This window comes from Prionailurus viverrinus, chromosome C2 (assembly GCF_022837055.1).
Source record: "Prionailurus viverrinus isolate Anna chromosome C2, UM_Priviv_1.0, whole genome shotgun sequence".
NCBI lineage: Eukaryota > Metazoa > Chordata > Mammalia > Carnivora > Felidae > Prionailurus > Prionailurus viverrinus.
The window spans coordinates 75,995,487-76,017,408 of NC_062569.1; the positions used below are offsets into that span (position 1 = coordinate 75,995,487).

A 21,922-nucleotide genomic window follows, 5' to 3' on the forward strand; every position below is an offset into this window, starting at 1 on the left:
CTGGGTGGCTCAGTCGGTTGAGCGTCCGACTTCAGCTCAGGTCATGATCTCAGAGTTTGTGAGTTTGAGCCCCGCGTCGGGCTCTGTGCTGACAGCTCAGAGCCTGGAGCCTCCTTCAGATTCTGTCTCCTTCTCTTTCTGCCCCTCCCCACTTGTGCTCTGTCTCTCTGTCTCTCAAAAATAAATAAATGTAATAAAAAATCTAAAAAAAATTTTTTTATCATGTATTAGAAAAGAAGAAAAAGTGAAAACTTGGGGGAAGAAATTTTATTATTTCTGTGACATCCTTTTTTTTTTTTTTTTTTAATTTTTTTTTAACGTTTATTTATTTTTGAGACAGAGAGAGACAGAGCATGAGCAGGGGAGGGACAGAGAGAGAGGGAGACACAGAATCTGAAACGGGCTCCAGGCTCTGAGCTGTCAGCACAGAGCCCGACGCAGGGCTCGAACTCACGGACCGTGAGATCATGACCTGAGCCGAAGTCGGCCGCTTAACCGACTGAGCCACCCAGGCGCCCCTGTGACATCCTTTTTAAAATAATAATTAGAATTATGACTGAACCAGGACATATCAGATTTTTAGGAATTGTGTACAATTTCTGGAACAACATAAAGAAAGTTGAGCATTACTTCTTATTTGACAATGCTTCCCATGAAATTTAACAAACAAATTAAGCCTAATTAGTTCAATGTCTTCCTTTCACAAGTACAGAGAATACATCTTTTGAGATGTTTCTAGGGACCCTCTGAAAAATCCCAAAGTTAGTTCAAAGTGAACAAGACTTTATTAGAATTAGATTTGGGGTGGGGCACCTGGGTGGCTCACTCAGTTAAGCATCCATCCAACTTCGGCTCAGGTCATGATCTCACGGTTCATGGGTTTGAACCCCACATCAGACTCTGTGCCTCCTGCTCTCTCTGCCCCTCTCCTGCTTGTACTCTTTCTCTGTCTCTCAAAAACAAATAAACATTAAAAAAAAAAATTAAAAAGAAGAATTTGATTTGGGGGAAGTTTGTCAAAAATATCAAAAGGCTTAAAACACTTGATTAGATTACAGCCACCATGAAACAATACTTAGTTACCCATTTTGCCAAAGTGACAATTAAAGACTTCAAAAGCTAATACAGAAAGCTACAGAGTTGTAAAAAACTTAGCTCTTTTAATAGAGAAGACTCAGTTTTCTAAAATAAAGGTAACATAAGGTGCAATAAATTATTTTCATAAACCATAGAATCTTTGTTTTCTAGGCAGATTACTTAAAAGGTAAAGAAAAACCTTTCACAGTCTCATCTAGACCAAACCAATAGTTCAAGAAAACTTTGTCCTTTTAGCAGATGAAATAAAATTTTTTCAGTTTTACAGAAGTATATTATTGATATTTAAATTTATTTTTCCTGAAGCCAATTAAATAGAACTCTTTTACATAGTAATTTTGGCAATGCCCTCTGGAGGTAGAAAAACACCACATATGTAATATATGTCCATAGACCTACATAACATGCAGACACAGAGACCCTGTAGCTTTCATTCCAAAACTCTAGCTGTGAATCAGGTATTTCTCACACGGCCAAAGCTTTTTTTTTTTCTTCTTCTTTTTTTTAATGTTTATTTATTTTTGAGAGAGAGAAAGAGAGAGAGAGAGTACGCATGAGCACAAGCTGGGAAGGGGCAGAGAGAGAAGGGTACAGAGGATCCGAAGTGGGCTCCACGCTGTCAGCAGAGCCCAGTGTGGAGCTCAAACTCATGAACCGCGAGATCATGACCTGACCTGAGATGGGATGCTTAATCGACTGAGCCATCAGGCGCTCCATGGCCAAAGCTTTCTGAGGCAAGGGAGCTTCTATAGCGGTCAGTATTTTGAAAAGCCTCTTTTTCCCTATTTAAAAAAAAATTATTTAATGTTTATTTATTTTTGAGAGAGAGAGAGAGAGAGAGAGGGAAAGAGGCAGATCGCAAGCAGGAGAGGGGCAGGGAGAGAGGGAGACACAGAACCTGAAAGCAGGTTCCAGCCTCTGAGCTGTCAGCACAGAGCCTGACATTGGGCTCAAACCCATGATCCATGAGATCACGACCTGAGCCGAAGTCAGACACTCAACAGACTGAGCCACCCAGGCGCCCCTCTTTTTCCCTATTTTTAAATTCACTCTCTGTGGGCAGTGTTTTGGTTATCTCCTGGGGTGTTTACATTTCAAAGACATGATAAAATTTACAACGTTAAGGGGCAGAGAGAGTACAAGTTTTCTCTTAGGAGTTTTTTGAGTAATTGCTATTTGGAACTTTCCTCTGTATTAAGGGTTGGACAGCCTTGGGCATTTTGTCTATTTCACTGCCAATCACCATAATATTCTCCCCTTCATTCTCTTCACTTTCCAGCAATTACAACTCTTAGATCCATTTTTTTTTTTTTTAAAGAAGGTTCCATGCCCAACATGGGCCTTGAACTCAAGACTCTGGGATTCAAGAGGACCCTGGGATCAAGAGTAAGATGCTCTACCGACTGAGCCACCTCTTAGAGTCCTAATCAGGCTTTGTCACAAGTGCTCAGACCTCAATCCACAGAAGCCTACACCCTCCTAGCTTTGCAAAATGGCAAAATGGCAAAATGGAGACTAAGGTCTCCAACTTATTATCCTGCTCTCCCACCTAGTCTGCCAGTCCCAAAACTGAATAGTGGACAACTGCATGTCCTTCTCTAACTTCAGCCCTTACCCAACTTTCTGATCCAAGCTTCAGCCTCTAGTTTATTGGGCATCAGTGGTCAGCAGAGCTGCCCAGACTAGAGGCCAGCTCACAATGAATGCTCACTGGGCAGAGTGAGCACAGTGTGCTATGTGTAGTTTCTCAAATGTGTATCAGACCTGCTGGCATTTTCAGGGTGTCCTAGTACTCACATGGTGGTCCACAAGCATCTAACATACAGGCCACCACTCCCCACATCAATGTAGATAGCCAACCAGGGATTTCCCCCAAGGAGGATGCCTCTTTCCCAAGGCCATTTCTTTGGTCTCCTGACTGGCTTGCCAACAGTTGGTTTGTAAACTGGCCCCCATACATGCAGGGCAAGGAGAGACCAAGGAAAGAGGCAAACCACCTCAGATTGGTAGGTGGCAGGTTTGATAAGCAAGGGAATTTACATATGAGACTTTTCTTGAGTGACAAGATGAGTACATCTCCACACCCACCTTCCAGAGTCTTAAAAGTTTAGAAGCCCTAACCAGGTTCAGTCATGTATACAGTCCAGATGGTCTCAACAACACATTATTATCTCAAGGCTGTGTTCCTCGGGAAGCTTCTGGGAGAGGGGAAGGCAAGTGGAAGCCACATTCCAAGGATGGGGGAGGGAGTGAGGAGCTTCCAATTGTAAGGGTCCAGTTCACAGGTCAACTGGCAGTTGCATCCTCTTGATAAACCTTCTTCCCCCACTACTATTAGCTTTAGTAATTTCAGTTTTATTTTGTTGACCTAAAGCTGCCTCTATCCCACCTACCCCAGGACTTTAGCAAGAAATAGAAGAAGCTAGAGTAATTGTCCTTGTTTATAGCCAGATCTCATGACTAGCATTTATCTGTAAAGGCAAACAGCTTACTTACCCAAAGATGACAGGAATATCTGGGCAAATTAATTTATAACAAGTCAACACAGCATTTCTATGTGCCAAGCATTGTTTCAAATACTTTTTAGGTATTAACTCATTTAAATCCTCATAACAACCCTATGAGGTAGGTACTATTATTTCTCCTATTTTATAGCTGAGGAAAGGGAGGCACTTAGATGTTGAGTGGCAGCAGGGATTTGAGTCTAGGCTCCAGAGTTGAGGCTCTTAATCACTATGCTATGACGCTTTCAAACAAACAAACGAAAAAAGCAAATAAACTATCACTGTACAAGATGACCTCAAATGTACCCTCATAAACAGCTCTCCTCTTTCCCCAGGGTGAGTATCAGATTAAAATAAACTATGACTCTCTAACTCTAACTCTCTCAACTAACCTCATGACAAGCAAATGGTAGTTTCAAAGTCAAAGTCACAAGTACATGATTAGAATACTAGAATGCAAAAAAACTATTTTATTTAATTGCAAAAATAAAAAATGTGCTTCCTCATTATTTTTAAACCAAAGATGAACAGATGTTAAACACAGACACATTATAGACTTATACTGAAACAAAATAAAATTATCTTTATACCACCCTGTCAGTAACCACACAGATGTCTCATCTTTCCAACTATTTGATTGTAGGCCTAACTTCTCCTCTCTAGCCTTCCTAAAAAGCTTACCTGGCCAAACAGGCCAGGAATAAAAGAGTATGTCTGTTTAAAGATAAAAATAAACTTATCCCACCACATTAACATCCTGTAAAGTGAGTTATCGACATTCTAAATTTGAATGGATTAAAGATGGAAATGAACCAAGAGAAAAGACTTAACATATTCAAACTATAAGTGTTTGTTGTATGAAAGCATAAATAACAGGGTAGAGAAACATGATTCAGTGAATATTGTTGGGAAAAACAAATAACAGATTAAAGATGAATTCATTGAGATCCAGGTTTCACATTGTGATACTGTGATTTATAAGAAATGTATATTTGGTCACTCACATAACCAAAATACATTTCTCGTATATATTTGGTCTTCAACCATAGTTACTGGATCATAGCTCCAAAACCCCTTAGCATTTCCTAAGTGCCAAGAGTGATGAAGGTGTCTTTTATTGTCTTAATGAAAGTGACTTTTGGACCTCATCCAAAGCTGGGGGCTGGATGTTGGGAGGACCAACCACGTGATTAAAGTGTTGGAACTTCCAGTCTTGCCCCCTACCAGGGGACTGCAGGCTGAATCAGCCAATGGCCAATAACTTAATCAATAATGACTGTGTAATGAAACCTCTGTAAAAACTCAAAAAGACTGGGTTTGGAGAGCTTCCAGGATGGTGAACACATGGAGATTTCAGGAGACTGGTGCACCTGGGGATCCATGCTCTTTCCCCACACCTCGCCCTGTGTTTCTCTTCGTCTAGCTATTCATTCATATCTCTTAACATGTCTTTTATAAACTGATAAATGTAAGTAAGTGTCTCCCTGAATTCTGTGAGCTATTCTAGTGAATTAAAAGAACTTTAACGAGGAAGTTGGTGGAACCTTCAATCTATAGCCAGTCGGGTCAAAAGTAAAGATAACAAACAACCTGGGGCTGGCGACTAGTGTCTAAAGTTGAGAGATGGAGGGCAGTCTTATAGGTCTGAGCGCTTAACAGGTAGAATCTGATGCTGTCTCGGGAGAGAGTCAGAATTGAGTTGAACTCTCAGACATCCTGCTGGTATCCAAGAATTTCTTGGTGTTGTGGGGTGGGGGGTGGGGTGGGGAATGCCCCCCACATTGGAAATTGGCAACTCCAACATCTAAAAGATATACCACACATTAATCCATCTGGGATTAACCCAAAAAGTTACATTAAAAAGATGAAATAAGGGGCGCCTGGGTGGCGCAGTCGGTTAAGCGTCCGACTTCAGCCAGGTCACGATCTCGCGGTCCGTGAGTTCGAGCCCCGCGTCGGGCTCTGGGCTGATGGCTCAGAGCCTGGAGCCTGCTTCCGATTCTGTGTCTCCCTCTCTCTCTGCCCCTCCCCTGTTCATGCTCTGTCTCTCTCTGTCCCAAAAATAAATAAACTTTAAAAAAAAAAAAAAAAAAAGATGAAATAAATAGAAGAAAGAGAATTAAATTGCTTACTTAGTTGAGCTATGGGAGGAAAATAGTCTCCATTTTCCCCCAAAGCCAGAAACTTATCAAAGGCAAGATGGATGAGTTTAAATATAAAAAGGAAAATGTTTGCATAATGAAATTAACATTAAGGGGAAGGGGAATAAAGCTAAAGAAATGACAAGGTAACTGATATATTTGAACAGCCAGTTTTTACTGAAAAATATATGATTTTTAAAATCTATTCATTCAATAAATACTTACTGAAGGACCTACTATGTGCCAGGTACTGCTCTAGGTGCTAGGGATGCAAGAGTGGACAGACCCCACACCTCTAAATCACTGCCTTCATGCAGGTTACTTTCTAGTATTCACAAAAGGTCGAAATTCAGAACAGTCTGCTAAACTGGTTCAAAAGCTTCTTTCAGCCTCTAAATGCAATGTCATTGAGAAATAAATTATATTTTAAGATACAACTCTATATACCTCCCATACAAGAAGGAGGGAAGTGTTAACACAAACATACATCATCTGAATATTGAACTGATTTTTTAAAAATCAGTCTTCCTTTTGCTCTTTTTTTTTTTTTTAATGCTTGTTTGCTTATTGAGAGAGAGAGAGAACGCATGCAGGAGAGGGGCAGAGAGAGGGAGAAAATCCCAAGCAGGTTCCACGTTATCAGTGCAGAGCCTGACTCAGGGCTCAATCCCACAAACCATGAGATCATGACCTGAGTGGAAATCAAGAGTTGGACACTTAACCAACTGAGCCACCCAGGCGCCCCTGAACATTGAAGTGACTTTTAATATGCCACTGGCAGGTACTGAGGAGAACAAACTGGTGATACGTAACACTCTACATATTCTCTGTCTTTATAATAGTAATGTATGAAGGAAAATTTTCAAAAGAAAAAAATAATTTCAATCCAATGGTTTATTGGGTATGAAATACCTAATACAAAATTAATGGCTAAACTACATTTGATCAATTAGATCAGTTCAGTGCTGTCCAATAGAAATATAATGCAAGTCACAAATGTAATTTAAGTTTTTCTAGTAGCTACATTAAAAGAGTAAAAAAAACAGGTGAAATTAATTTTAATAATATATTTTACTTAATCCAATAGAAAATATTATCTTTTAAATACATCATTGATAAAATTGTAATAATGTAATGTTATTTACATTTGAATGTAATATATAATAAATATTACATTAATTATGTAATGTGAAAATATAATAATAAAAATTACTAATGAGATGTTTTAACTTTTTTTTGTACCAAGTCTCTGAAATCTAGTGTGTATTTTTTTTAATGTTTATTCATTTTGAGAGGGAGAGAGTGTGAGCAGGGGAGGGGCAGAGAAAGAGGGAGAGAAAGAGAATCCTAAGCCAGCTCCAGCTCCACTCTATCAGCACGACCATGAGATCATGACTTGAGCCACAAACAAGAATCGAACGCTTAACCGACTGAGCCACCCAGGCATCCCCACTGTGTATCTTATATATCTAGCACATCTCAATTCAGACTGCACATATTTCAAATGCTCAGTGACATGTGGCCGCAGTATTACATAGTGTATGTAGCCCCACAGTTCTCAAGAGAGGGTGATTTTGCTTGCCCAGGGGACATGTGGCAATGTTTGGAGACATATTTGGTTTTCACAAATCCTGAAAGGTAAAGGCCAGAGTTTGTCCTGTAGGTAAAGGCCAGAGATGCCGAACATCCTACAATGCAGAGAACTACCTCCCCCCCCCGCCCCCCCGCCAAACAAAGAATTATCTGGCCTCAAATGTCAATAGTGCTAAGGTTGTCCTAGACAGCTAAACAGATTATATCATTAGTATTTGACATATGCTGATCTAGGGGGGAGTGTATTTTATGACGCCTATTTGTTTTTTATGTTACAGTATTTTAAATCCTTTTTAGAAGTAACTTTTTACAGTTTCTCCTGAGATAAGAGTGCCCATTTCTCCTTATTTCTCTTGACAGGCACTGCAGACAGAAAGGCTTTCCATGGCCAGATGACTCGGCCAGAGAAAGGCCTCTGCAGCAGTCGATTCATTCCAAAGGGAAAAATACTGCTTGATCCAGGAGTTGACAAAACATTAAACAAGGAAATACTACTGACATTTATATCTTCCTGAGGATTATGTAGCTACAAGATACTGAGCATTTTTTGTCCTACCAAGGCAACGGTGATGGGCACAGTGGGGGGTATTGGGGAGCTAAAAGGGGTCAATGAAATCCAGGTTCTGCTACAGTTCAAATAAAGGTCAGGGAAACACACAGTCATATTCATGCCCATCTGGTGAGGGAAACAAGGAACATTTGATCCATAAGCAAAGGGAGATAACTGCATAAGAGACTTCCCCTCCGCTGTGCACACTAACAGCATCCCAGTGGCTGTGATAATTAGCACACCTATGGCACAGCATGGCCACCGCATAACTAGTTTGTCCCATCTCATTTTAACAGGCTGCCAGAGCGGAATGTCTGCTGACAGGGCAACCATGGGCTGTCCCCTGCATGGAGGCCCCTGGAACAAGATACTAGAGGCCAGAAATCATTCCCCAGGCTGAACAATCCCTTCCTGACAGCAGGACAACAGCAGGGCAGCCTTCCTAAGCCTGGGGGCTGAGGATTCATCCAAGTTGTTCCTGAATGTGAGGACGGCAGGAATCAACTGGCAGTTCAGAGGCCCCTCTCAGCTTTCAAGGGGATTAAAGGCTACAGCACTCCTGTCTGGCACACTCCACAAAGAAAGCAGTAATTGGGGGTGCCTGGGTGGCTCAGTCAGTTAAGCATCCGACTTTGGCTCAGGTCATGATCTCTAGGTTTGCGGGTTCGAACCTCTGCTGCCAGCACAGAGCCTGCTTCAGATCCTCTGTCCCCCTCTCTGCCCCTACCCTACTCTCTCTTTCAAAAATAAATAAATAAACTTAAAAAAAAAGGCAGTATTTGGGGTACAATCAGAATAGACTGGCCTCAGACACTACAGCATATTCTCCCTCTCTTCTCCTTAATTCACAAGATCTCCTTAATTCACAAGATCTTAATTCACAAACACAGAATGGGTAGCCTCTTATAAACTTTTCTGGCCCAAGTAAAAGTTTTTCTGAGATGTCCCTCCCCTGAAACTGCCTTTATGACAAACATCTAGATGGATAAACTTTTTAAGGGGAACTCTTGTATGATCAGACACAGGTTTCAAGAGACTCAAAATACTAAAAATTAAATCAAAAAGAAATTAAAATGTGTTTTTAAATCAGAGAAGAAATAAAAAAGTTGATGCCCTCCCAAGACCAGCTGACTTTAGGCATTCCCATCCTCCCTACCTGCAACAAGTTAAAGAAAACTACAAAGGACATTTCCTCTCCTAATTCTCATCCCATCCTTACTGCAATAGGTTAGGAACATGATCCTGACCATCTCAAGCTCTTCCCTTAAGAACTTAGTCCAATAGTGGCCACTTCAGTCAAGAGGGATAGCAAAATTCTAGAAGGCAGGCTTCATGGATTCATCCATAAAACCAATGGATATAACTTAACACCAATACCATGGCAAATAGGTATTTTTCTGCAGTTCATAATCTAGCATTACCCAATAATTGGCAGGAATTTGAGAGTTTTTAGCTGCTTCATATAAAACTAAATTCCAAGGAACTTATTCAAAGTTTCTATTACACTGGGGAGTGAGATTAACTTTGTTATTACAATGATAAGGTTTCAAAGGATTAAACTGAAAATGAATCAGAAGGGGAGAAAAAGACTTACAGGAAACACTTAGAGCCCCACTGGTGGAGGGGATAGAAGAAACTTTATTCCATGAGATCCAGAGCAGAGATTCTCTGTGCTGGCTACATTACGATCACCAGGGCAAATTTACAACAACATGGATGCTGGAACCCTAATCCAGAGAGTGGTTTAATCAGTCTGGTTTAGGGCCCTTCATAGGTATGGTTTTTAACGGTTCTTCAAGTGATTTTCATATGCAGTCCGGACTGAGATTTAGATTTAGATAGAATTTTGATATTTTGCATTTGACAAAAGCTCTTTAAGACTGTCAGGCTTTAGCTTTAGGAAAAAAAAAAAAAATCTGGGCACCTAGGTGGCTCAGTCAGTTAAGCATCTGACTCTTGATTTTGGCTTAGGTCATGATCTCACAGTTTGTGGGATCCAGCCCTATGTAGGGCTCTGTGTTGACAGCATGGGGCCTGCTTGGGATTCTTTCTCTCCCTCTCCCTCTGCCCTCCCCCCCCCCACTTTCTCTTTCAAATAAATAAATAAATGTTTTGGGGTTTTTTTTATCCAAAGTATAATTCACAAATAAAACTTCCTCCAGGGGCACCTGGGTGGCTCAGTCAGTTAAGTGTCTGACTTTGGCTCAGGTCATGATCTCACTGTTCATGAGTTTGAGCCCCGCTTCGGGCTCTGTGCTGACAGCTCAGAGCCTGGAGCCTGCTTCAGATTCTGTGTCTCCTTCTCTCTGTCTGTCTCCCTCTCTCAAAAATAAACATAAAAAACAAAAACAAAAAACTTCATTCAGCACCTTGTACCATACATAGACCCATGTTCAATGCTTAGTATAAGATGTTAGTATATGACGTTAGGGTTCTGTCATGTGACCCCTGTGCTGCAGAGCCCCTACAACTGCTGACAGTGGTGAGAAGCAAGAAGTGAAGATTGGGGCAGTCTGGCTAGCTTTCTACTGTGAGAATACAACATTTAAGAAAACCAAGATATAACACCATATCTGCTTTGGTAAACACAAGTTTTCATCTGATACCTAATAACAGAGTGAAGTTGATTCCTTGAAAAGCTAATTTACACAATAATCTTAAATAATTAAAACATATGTAAGATCTAATTACCTAAATAGGTTAACTCCCTAAAGGGAGGATAAGAAGGGAAGGGACAGACAAGCTTAATTCTGCTAATTAGTGAATTTCAGTGCACCAAATTAACTTCACATTAATCTGTAATTTTGATATTGACACCAGTTCGATCATTGACAAAGACCTCTGAAGGCCCAGTTTCCTGTTCCTGGCATTGACCTGTTTATTTCTGATTAAAAGAAAGCAGAAGAATGGCGAGACATTAAAGAAACCATTAGCAGAAGGCTACCTAAAAGCAGAACCAAGATTTCATCAAAAAAGTTTTCATTAACCATTTGTAACATCCAGATCATACATCTTAACCAAATAAAAGCTTAGGTATTTAAAACTGCTTAGAATACAGGAAGCTGGTTTCAATACTCTTCTTCCCTTTTGACAGAAGCCTCCTTCAGCTCCAGCCAACAGGCTATATTTATTTCCCTGAAGCAGCATTTCCTAGGAAAGAAGCAGCAGCCTCACTGCAGACAGCGTAAAAGAGCTCATGATCACGGCAGCAGGCCAACCTCAGGAGACCCATGGCCCTGTAGATTCATTTCACCATGCAAGAAAGCCACTGGGCTCTGCACCAATAGGAGTGCTGTTGTCATCTCCAGCAGAGGACTCCGGGCTGCTATTGGAAACCAACACCTGGCACCAAGCCAGATAACCGTATCACACCCGTACTGAGCTTTATAAAGCTTTATGGATGCCGACAGGGAAAAGAAAAGGAAAAAAAAAAAAAAAAAAAGCAGGTGTTCTTACTCATCCTATCACTGACTGTCCAGAAAATCTGCTGAATCACCGAGTACCAATCAAGAGAAAAATAATGCAGAGTCTGCAAATACTAATCTCCTTCATCCCTCTCTCCTTCCAAAAAGCAAGTAGACTCACAGGTAATATTCCTGACTCTGAAAACACAAGGGCATAGACAAATTCACACACCCTTAGTCCATACAGAAAAGTTTTCAGAGTCAAATATCTGAAAATATAATGTACTAGACAAAGCTATTTTTTTACTTAAAAAAATTTTTTTAATGTTTACTTATTTCTGAGAGAGAGAGAGAGAGAGAGACAAAGCGTGAGTGGATGGAAGGGCAGAGAGAGAGGGAGACACAGAATCTGAAGCAGGCTCCAGGCTCCGAGCTGTCAGCACAGAGCCCCACAAGGGGCTCGAACTCATGAACCATGAGATCGTGACCTGAGCCACCCAGGCACCCCAGAACGTGACCTTTTAAAAACACTTGACAGTTATGCATTCATTTTAACATATATAAAAAAACAGACAGCATAAACTTATGATTTTATTTATTTATTGCTTAGGTCAAGGCTGAGCAAAAATAAAAAATCCAGATTAAAAGAAATACTTCAAGTAAGAAAAAAGTTCTGAGGGCACAAGGATAAGATAAAAATCATGAAAACAGTACTCAAATTTAAAAGTCTGGGAAACATGAAAGGATAGTGAAAATAAAGTTTATGTGGACTCTTGACATTTTATAAAAGTAGTAACAGCCTTCCTGTTTCTTCAAGATAAGACTCGATCACATGAAGGAAACTTGCTGTCTGGCTCCTGACTTAATAAGTTAGGGGACAAAGGGCACAGTAGTGATTCTATTTACAGTTCTTCTCCACCTGGAGAGGAAAAGCTGGCTGTTGCCACTGTACGTCCTAATGTCACTTCTACTGTAACCAACTGGGTGGGGACCCTGTCTCCAGAAATTTCACCAGACTACCCACATACAATAGCTTCCCAGCTTCCACCTTTTTTCTGAGCTATAAGCCATCCTTGCTCACTCCCAAGGCTTCATCTATATGGATGCACTAATGACTTCAAATTTTTCTTCTCCTACCTTACTTGCCTGTGCTCTATCTTCTGATCATTTTATCTGGATGCACTCAAATTCAACATGTTCAAAGTAAACTCATTCTCACCTGAATCTTCTTCTCTTCCTATACATCCATTAGTAGTTTTAAACTCTTACCACCAATCCCAGACCCCCCAATACTTCCTTCTCCTTCCAGAGATGCCCCTGTCTCTCCTCTCTCATCTCTCCTCACTATTATGCTTGGTTGGATGCAGACTCCTGGCCTCTCTCACATAGATTGGCACAGGAGCCTCCCGACCGCTCCCTATATTTTCTCTCTCTCCTATGCAGGTTTTTTCTACATTGTCTCAAAACTAATCTCCCTAAGATAAAAATCAAGCCTTAAAAATCCCTTCTCAGCTCCATATCATTAGCCCTTGGGTAACACAAATGAAAACCACAATGAGATATCAGACATACCTATCAGAATGGCTAAGATAAAAATAACACCACCAAATACTGCCAAGAATGCAGAGAAACTGGATCACTCATATATTGCTGGTGGGAATGGAAAAGTATATAGCCAGTCTGGAAAAGAGTATTGAAGTTCCTTATACACCGAAACATGCACTTACCATATGACCCAGCAACTGCATTCCTGGGCATTTATCCAGACAAATGAGAGCTTATTCACACACAATCCTATATATAAATGTTCAAGGCAGCTTTATTTGTAACAACTACACACTAGAAATAACCCAAAATGTCCTTCAACAAATGAATGGTTAAGCAATCTATGGTTCCTCTATAACATAGAATAGTACTCACAATGAAAAGGAAAGAACTACCTAAAACATGGAGTACGACTCACAAAAAGAAAATACTGATCCACATATCAAACGAGATGGATATCAAGGAAATTATGCACAGTGAAAAAAGCCAATCTCAAAAGTTACATGCCACGTGATTCCATTTATATAGTATTCTTTTTTTTTTTTTTTTTTAAGACAGAGCAAGCAGCAGGGAAGAGGGGCAGAGGGACAGAATCTCAAGAAGGCTTCAGGCTCAGTGCAGGGCCTGACATGGGGCTCAATCCCACAATGCTGGGATCATGACCTGAGCCAAAATCAAGAGTCGGGCACTCAAACGACTGGGCCACCCAGGTGTCCCTATAGCATTCTTAAAATGACAAAATTGTCAAGGTGGAGAACAGATTAGAGGTTGCCAGAGACTGGGGGCAAGGGGAAGGGAGGTGGCTATGGCTGCAAGGGAGGTGAGAGTAGCATGAGAGATGCTTGTGATGGTGCTGTTTTGTGTTCTGACTGTGGTGATGGTCACAAAAATCTACACATGCGAAAAAACTGCACAGAATATACACATGCAAATGAGTATACACAAAACCATAAAACTGGGGAAGTCTTAATAAGGTGGGTGGATTGTTTTAATGTTGAGATATGGTGCTATAGTTTTGTTTTTTATGTTTATTTTTGAGAGAAAGAGAGCACAAGCAGGGTAGGAGCAAAGAGAGAGGGACAACACAGAATCTGAAGCAGGCTCCAGGCGCTGAGCTGCAGGGCTCGAACCCACAAGCAGGGAGATCACGACCTGAGCCGAAGTCGGACACTTAACCAACTGAGTGACCCAGGTGCCCCTATGGTGCTATAGTTTTCTGCAAGAAGTTACCACTGAGGGAAGGTGGATAAAGTGTATACAGAATTTCTTTGCATAGTTATCTCAAAATAAAAAGGGGGGGCAAAAACCCTCCTCAATAACTTCCAATAGTTCCCCAGTGCCCATAGTAAAAGATTCCTTAGCATGACATGCAGAATTTTCTCTTTCACATCCTAAGCTCTAGACAACTGGTTCTAAGATCTAACATTTAGAATGTTAGAACGCCATCTTAGAATGGCAGGCATCAGTCTAAGCATTTTATATGCATTATCTCATTTAATCTTCAATAATCCCATGAGTCAGGTTCTACTATCAATACCATTTTATTCATAAACCATCAAACCACAGATGACATAGTAACTTGAAAGCATCCCTACCTAATCATCCTTCAAAGTCCTGCTCCAATGTCACCTTTGTGACTTTTTCTAGAGTTAAGTGCATACTGACAGTGCCTGGCACTCAAAAGATACTCACCACATGGTTAATTAACATAAGGGTTAGACAAACAACACAAACCACAAACAAGTTATAAAACTGGCACCGTAAGGATTTGACAGTGATTACACTGACTGTTTTCCAAAGTTCAGCTTGAGTAGGAAAGCACTATATAATAAACAGTGGGGATGGAGCACCTGGGTGGCTCATTCAGTAAAGCATCCAACTCTATTTTGGCTCAGGTCATGATCTCACAGTTCGTAGGTTCAAGTCCCATATCAGACTCTGAGCTGGCAGCACACAGCCTACTTGGGATTCTCTCTCTCCCTGTCTCTGCCCCTACCCTCCCTCCCTCCCTCTCTCTCTCTCTCAAAATAAATAACCTTAAAAAATATATATACGGTGGGGACAGAAAACACCTATTACTGAGAAAATGTTGTTTAATAAGGCAACAGCTTTCAGATACCAAAGAAGGACAGGTAATGTCAGGCTAATGAAACTCCAGTGTCAGCTGCAAAGTTTTTCTGATTCTCAAGTTTTCACATAACAAATACTGTACATGAATACAAACCTTACCTTCCTAAACCCAGTCACCCCCATTCTTCCTGTGCAATTGAAGAAAAGGTATAATTTTTTTTTTTCAGAAGAAAGATATTTCTTCCATTTTAAAATGTATACTCATGGCACACCTGGGCATCTCAGTTGGTTAGGTGTCGACTTCAGCTCAGGTCTTGATCTCACACCTGTACGTTTGAACCCTGCATGGGGCTCTGTGCTCACAATTCAGAGCCTGGAGCCTGCTTCGGATTCTGTCTCCCTCTCTTTCTGCCCCTCCCCCACTCACACTCGGTCTCTGTCTCTGTCTCTTTCTCTCAAAATAAATAAACATTTAAAAAAACTAATTAAGGGGCACCTGGGTGGCTCAGTCAGTTAAGTGGCCGACTTTGGCTCAGGTCATGATCTCGTGGTCCGTGAGTTCAAGCCCCGCGTCGGGCTCTGTGCTGACAGCTCAGAGCCAGGAGCCTGTTTCAGATTCTGTGTCTCCCTCTCTCTGACCCTCCCCCGTTCATGCTCTGTCTCAAAAATAAATAAACGTTAAAAAAAAGTTTTTTTTAATAAAAATAAAAAAACTAAAAAATTTTTAAAATGTATTTTAATTATTTCCCTTGGAGAAAACAAAATTCTTATCTAAAGACTCCTTCACATCCATGGATTTCCTTGGAAAACTTACTTATCATACTACCACAGTCTAGAATTGTTCCAGTACTCTGAAATCTGCAGGAGTCCCTCCAAAGGATTCACATTTTAAACACAGACAACAGAGGCAGAGGCAAAAAACAAACAAACCAATTTTAAGTACATGAATTAAGTTTGGGGGGGGGGGGGTTGTTTCTGTTTTGTTTTGTTTTATTTGAGAGAGAGAGAGAGAGAAAGAGAACATGAGCAGGGCAAAAGGAGAGACAGGGAGAGGGAGAGAGAAGATCTTAAGCAGGCTCCACACTCAGCACTGAGCCCAACAAGGGGCTCGATCCCACAACCCTGGGACCAGGAGCTAAGATTAAGTCTGATGCTCAACCGACTGAGCCACCCAGGTGCCCCTAAGTACACGAATGAAGTTTAATGGTTCATATTCCCTCTCTTCCCTCTTCAGCACCCCCACCCCCACCCCTACAAGGTGACTTCTCTCAAGCAAAGCCTTTTCAGAATTCACCACAGGGCGGTACAAGCAGGAGAGAGGAGAACTCAAAAGGAGAAATAGGTGGCAGGCTGAAGCCAACCGACCGCTCCTTTTTTATATGTAACCATAAATTCTTACCACTGATCTAAAGCCAACAACAGGGATGCCTGGGTGGCTCAGTGGGTTGAGCTTCCAACTTCAGCTCAGGTCATGATCTCACGGTTTGTGGGTTTGAGCCTGGCATCGGGCTCTGTGCTGGCAGCTCAGAGCCTGGACCCTGCTTTGGATTCTGTGTCTCCCTCTCTCTCTGCCCCTCCCCTGCTCGTGCTCTGTCTCTCTCTCAAAAATAAACATTAAAAAAATTTTTTTTAATAAAAAAATAAAGCCAACAACAAAAATGAAATTTCGTTTTAATTATGCATTATATGAAAAAAGAAGGTGTAGTCTAATACAACAAGTAGGTAAGAAAAGGAATTCAGGAAAAGGAATACTGACCGGTCGATTTCTCTTATATTTGGAGTCCTCTCGGTCTCTGTGCTGCCCGGAAGTGCTGGTTCTCTCTCTCACGTTTCTATAACCAGGACTGGGGATGATATACTCTTTTCCTATGTCGATATCCTTCATCTTCTCTGAGTAGAGGTGCCAGGGCTCACAGACTTTTGGTTTCACTTGAGAATTTCTGAAATTAAAAATTCATCAAAGAATAACACTATATGTTAATTATACCAGAATTTTTTAAAAATTTTCTTTATTTCCTTAAGGAAAGAGATTTCCTAAATTTGTACTTAATCATATGCAAAAGTACTTTAAACTAGAAAAAAAAAAAGGGCAAAAGCATTAAAGTTTACTACCATCATACCTATAAAAATAATTTTTCAGAAATGTTTAAAGTGCCATTTCATTTTTTTTAAAGAAAAAAATATCAGTGTAATAGAACCAAGGATTACCACCTCCCACCCCTAAGGGGGAAAAAAAGATTAGAAAAAAATAAACACACTAGTAAAGAGATATCATCACCTTCAACTAAGCTCAAACCCATGGAAGGAGCATTCAGATAAGTCTTTCAAAAAAAAAAAAAAAAGACATCTTTTAAGTTTGTTCCAAGCATTATAAACTCCACAATTTTAAAATGGATATTATTTCTCCTACTAAATGTTACTAAATGAAAATTTACAAAGCACTTATTCTACCAATGATATATCCCACCTCTGCGTTTTTTTTTAAATTTTTTTTTTCAACGTTTATTTATTTTTGGGACAGAGAGAGACAGAGCATGAACGGGGGAGGGGCAGAGAGAGAGGGAGACACAGAATCGGAAACAGGCTCCAGGCTCTGAGCCATCAGCCCAGAGCCCGAAGCGGGGCTCGAACTCCCGGACCACGAGATCGTGACCTGGCTGAAGTCGGACGCTTAACCGACTGCGCCACCCAGGTGCCCCATAGTGTATCTTGAATTCTGGCACTTGATGAAAAGCCTATGATGAGGCTGTGGTGGAAAGCTGACACCGGGCCAAGAAAGGTCCTTCTAAGCCATTAGGAATGCTGAAGGTTGAAGGCTCTGCCTCTCCATTATGTCAAAGGCCTTGAAACCTGGGGATATTTATTTTCTTGCTGTCAGTTTATCACAAGTACTGCTCTTAGACTTATCAGCCATAATTTGGATCGTTTAAAAAATTTTAAGCTGTTTGAGCTGTTCTGTCAGGCTCACAAAAAGAAAAAGAAGGAAGGGAATGAAAAGAAGGGCTGGTTGAGAGAGAGAGAAGAAATGGGAGACTTTGAGAGTTCAGGGCGTGAGGAAACAGGCTCCAGGCTCTGAGCCATCAGCCCAGAGCCTGACGCGGGGCTCGAACTCACGGACCGCGAGATCGTGACCTGGCTGAAGTCGGACGCTTAACCGACTGCGCCACCCAGGCGCCCGTCTGCGTTTTTATAATAGGGTAATTGGTTTGTTATTTTAAAGCTCCATGAAGTTACATAAATACAAATACAAAACAAATTTATACTTGAAATGCAAAACAAAACAATATTATCACACCTTAACTTAGAAAAAAAAATTTTAATGTTTATTTATTCTTAAGAGAGAGACAGAGACAGCACGAACAGGGGAGGGGCAGAGAGAAATAGAGGCACCGAATCTGAAGCAGAGTCCAGGTTCTGAACTCTCAGCACAGAGCCTGACACAGGGCTCAAACTCCCGAGCTGTGAAATCATGACCTAAGCAGAAGTAGGATGCTTAACTGACTGAGCCACCCAGTTGCCCCAACAATAATACACCTTAACTTTAAAAACAAATTCCCCTTGGGGTACTGAAAGTGTTCTAAAATTAGACAGTGGTGATGGTTGCCCAAGCCTGTGAATGTACTAACCCAAAACTGAGTTGTAATACTTTAAAGGGGTGCATTTAATGGTATATAATTTATATCTCAACAAAGCCGTTATTAGAAAACAATAACAAAAAGAAATTCCCCATCCTGTCCAACAAAATCTTACCTAATATTTACCTGAAACTCTGTTCTAAACCTCTGCTTGCCTGGCTAACTTTGATCAATATACTGCATCAACTCTGGTTAATTCTGAAAAAATAAAACACACACATTTCCCCCACTCTGAGATGGCTCAAAGTTTCCCAGATACAAGCTGAGAAAACGCCTTTCGCACCAGCCTCACTAGAAATTAAAGAAGTGTAGCTGTGTTGCCTTTTGGATTCCATAACTTCCTAGCTATCACTGGGTCTTAAAAGTACTACTCTGCAGACAAAATTCTGACCACTACAATTCATTTTTCTAAGGTATCAGAGAAAAGGAGAATACTTACTAAATAAAAAAGAACTAAATCTCCTCCATACAGACGTGTTTCCAACACACTTCTTGCCTTTCAGAAGTCTAGTTCAACTGCCCTGAGTCGATACTGCTAAATTACGTATCTTAAAAAAAAAAAAAAAAAAAAAGTCACCTTGTCCAAGGACAAACTGCACCATAAAGCACTCCGGCTTACAACCAAGAGCACAGCAATCACGTCACTGAGACCTCATTAAGCCTAAACTATAAACAGACCTGGGCATCTGCCTGTGTCCCCAATGTCAGGTTGCAGCTGCAGATCAGAGTAATCCTTCTTGTTAGAGGGATCACTGAAGTCCAACCTTCCTCACAAAAGGCTCCCTAACCTAGCTGATTGTGTGGAAGCTGAACAGATAAGTCCCATTTTGAAAAAAGGCAAGAGGAAGGAAGTGGGTGTGAAAGGGGCACAGCCCAACCAACTAATTCACAATTCCAAATGCCATATCAAGAAGAACATAAAGTTCATCCCAATTGTCTAAGAACTCTTGATAACCAAAGTGTGTTTCAATCATTTTATTTCAAGTTATTCTACGTACGAAGGAGGTGGGGAGCAGGTTTCCATTGCCTCTAACACTCTTGTTTCTTAGCTTCCTGGGAAAAGAGGCATAGCCATGAGAGCAGGCAGGCCTTGAGTATGCACAAAGTTACTATCTCTTGGCCTTGAATATAAGAATTCCATCTTCTGTGTATCAGGATTATAAGACCGGCCACCCCACATAGAGGCCCCCCAAGAGCTAGGAATCCCTATGAGTTTTAGAAAGAAAACAAGCCCAAGTCTGAATAAAGCAACCAAGAAAGGATCACTATAGGCTTGACTCTTTTTGACTCTATTTGTACTTCCCTATTTTCTTCTGTTCTCCTTTTGGGTGTTAAAAAGTTGTTTTGCAATGCTAACTTGACTCAGCTGTCAAGAACGGAAAAAAGGAAAGGATTTTTTTTTTTCTTTTTTGAGTCAGAGCTATACAACGACATTAGCAGAACAGCCAAAGTGGTAGAACCCCAAAGAAGTGTCCAGATTCAAAATCAACAGAGTTGAGGCCAGACAACTGCCTTTTTTTTTTTTTTTTTTTAAATCAAGGTTCCCCTTCCAGTGGTAAAAGTGTAGACATTCTCCCTGCACAATGATGCAGAGGAAACTGCATGGGGGAGGGGGATTGCAAGAACTGGAACTAGCCAGACTGGTGTTTCCAAATTGCCTTCATTACAACATTCCTTAGGTATCCAACCTCAGGAATTTCATTCAGGCCCTGAAGCTGCACAAGAAGACCTGAAGCTATTTACCACCCTCTGATAATCCACTTGTTGTGCTTCAACCTTCCGCACCCTTCACTTAGGCAACAGATTCCAGTATAACCTATCCATCTTGTCCTTCAAAACCTTCTGAAACTTTGCCAATCATTCCTGTGCCCTTCTGCCTCCTGCCTCCCCACGTCTGTGCAGAAGCCAGATGACCCCTGTGCAACAAACACAAAGCAACATGCAGCTCTGTGTGGTGGAAGTGGAAAGGCACTGATGACAGTCAAGAGATCAGGACTCCCTCCATTCCTGGCTCTGCCCAGGGTTTGCTGTGCGTACTTGTGTCACGAACCTCCATTTACCCGTTTGCAGAAAACGAGAGGATGACTTTTAAGGTCGCTGCGCTGGCAGCTCAGAATCGCTGGTATAAGACTTGAGCGGGGTGTGCCCCGGGCCGCCCTCCCCACAAGCATGAGGATGGGGGCTTCTCTCTCGCCAGCTTCACCTGGGATGCCTTGACCCTTGGGCGTTCCCACGGCCAGTTTGGGCCTGACGAGGCCACAGCGACCCACACCCACGGGCCGCGGACGCAGCACCCCCTGGTGGCCGCATCCGGGTATGTAGCCAGCACTCTCGACCACTCAGCCCACCCTACCTGCCTTCCGACGCCAGGACCTCAGCACCAGCCAGCCCTCAGGGATTGCGTCCCGAGGAGGGGGCGGCGGAACACTAGAAAGAGGCCAGGCTGAGCTTCTCAGGTCTCCGGATTCCCCCCCGAACCTCCTCTTATCCCCGATCCCAGTCCGCCACCTCGGGTGGGAACATACAGGGGTGACCCCCGTGACAACCAACAGAGAAGTAGGGGGTGCGACGTTAGCTGCTACCTACCTGTGCCCCGGCTCCAGGACGGCCGCACCGGCCACTCGACCACGCTCCCGAGCATCAGCCCCGGAGCAAAACAAGCCTTTATAGCGGCATTGGCCGCCAGACTGCGCAGGCGTGCTGCACAAAGACTCCCCAAGACTGAAGGGAATTGTAGTCCCTCTTCTAGGAGCCCGAGGCTCGACACGCGGCAAAGGACTATATTTCCCAGAAGCGCTGCAGAAGCCCCGGAGGAGGTGCAGGCTGCTCCTCCTTTCCACCGCGCTCCTGGCTCTGCACCATCCTTCTCAGAGCTTATGCGAGCCTGTCTGGAATCTTCTCTGAGGCCGTGTGCCCCAGTGGGTGGCCGGGAGGGTTGACAGTAGCCCTTGGGGAAGGGTGGGGGGCGCAGCTTGGTGTTTGCAGGCAGGACGGAGCCGACGGTGTGCGACCATTTATGCACCAGAAAATATCATGAAGGTCATCAGCTATCAACTAGCCCCAACTCGTGTCTTTTATGGCAGTTAACATTTTACGATTGTTCGCTCAGTATTCGACCTGCATCCTGCGCTGATATCACCTTTATCAGTTTTATCCCATTGCCCGTCACATAACCTTGTGCTGCCTGGTTTCCATATAATGAAACGCCAGGATCACAATTTCTACGGTAGCAAGAGCCTTGGAAACGATGTACCAACTCACTCCTTTTTGTAAATCAAACTGAGGTTCCCAAAGAGACTGATCACAGTATTTCTCTTTGTGTTTCATCTGTACCTTCAACATGATCGTAACATCACTACTGTCTGTTGAGTGCCTACCTACTCTG

At 42.0% G+C, this 21,922-nt stretch overlaps 1 protein-coding gene across 5 annotated transcripts in view; it reads right to left on the reverse strand.

Moving 5' to 3' along the window:
• The window catches only part of ABCC5 (ATP binding cassette subfamily C member 5), an 81,143-nt gene extending 59,867 nt beyond the window's left edge, over positions 1–21,276 (reverse strand). For 3 of the 5 annotated variants that reach the window (XM_047873954.1, XM_047873953.1, XM_047873952.1), the window contains exon 1: positions 16,659–16,842. In XM_047873954.1, coding sequence (XP_047729910.1) covers positions 16,659–16,787 — 129 coding nt within the window. In that variant the 5' untranslated portion in view covers positions 16,788–16,842. Of the gene's footprint in view, positions 1–16,658; positions 16,843–18,976; positions 19,087–21,123 lie in introns of those variants that run through there. The other 2 variants (XM_047873946.1, XM_047873948.1) reach the window with 2 other exon arrangements.
• Positions 21,277–21,922: the final 646 nt, after the last annotated feature.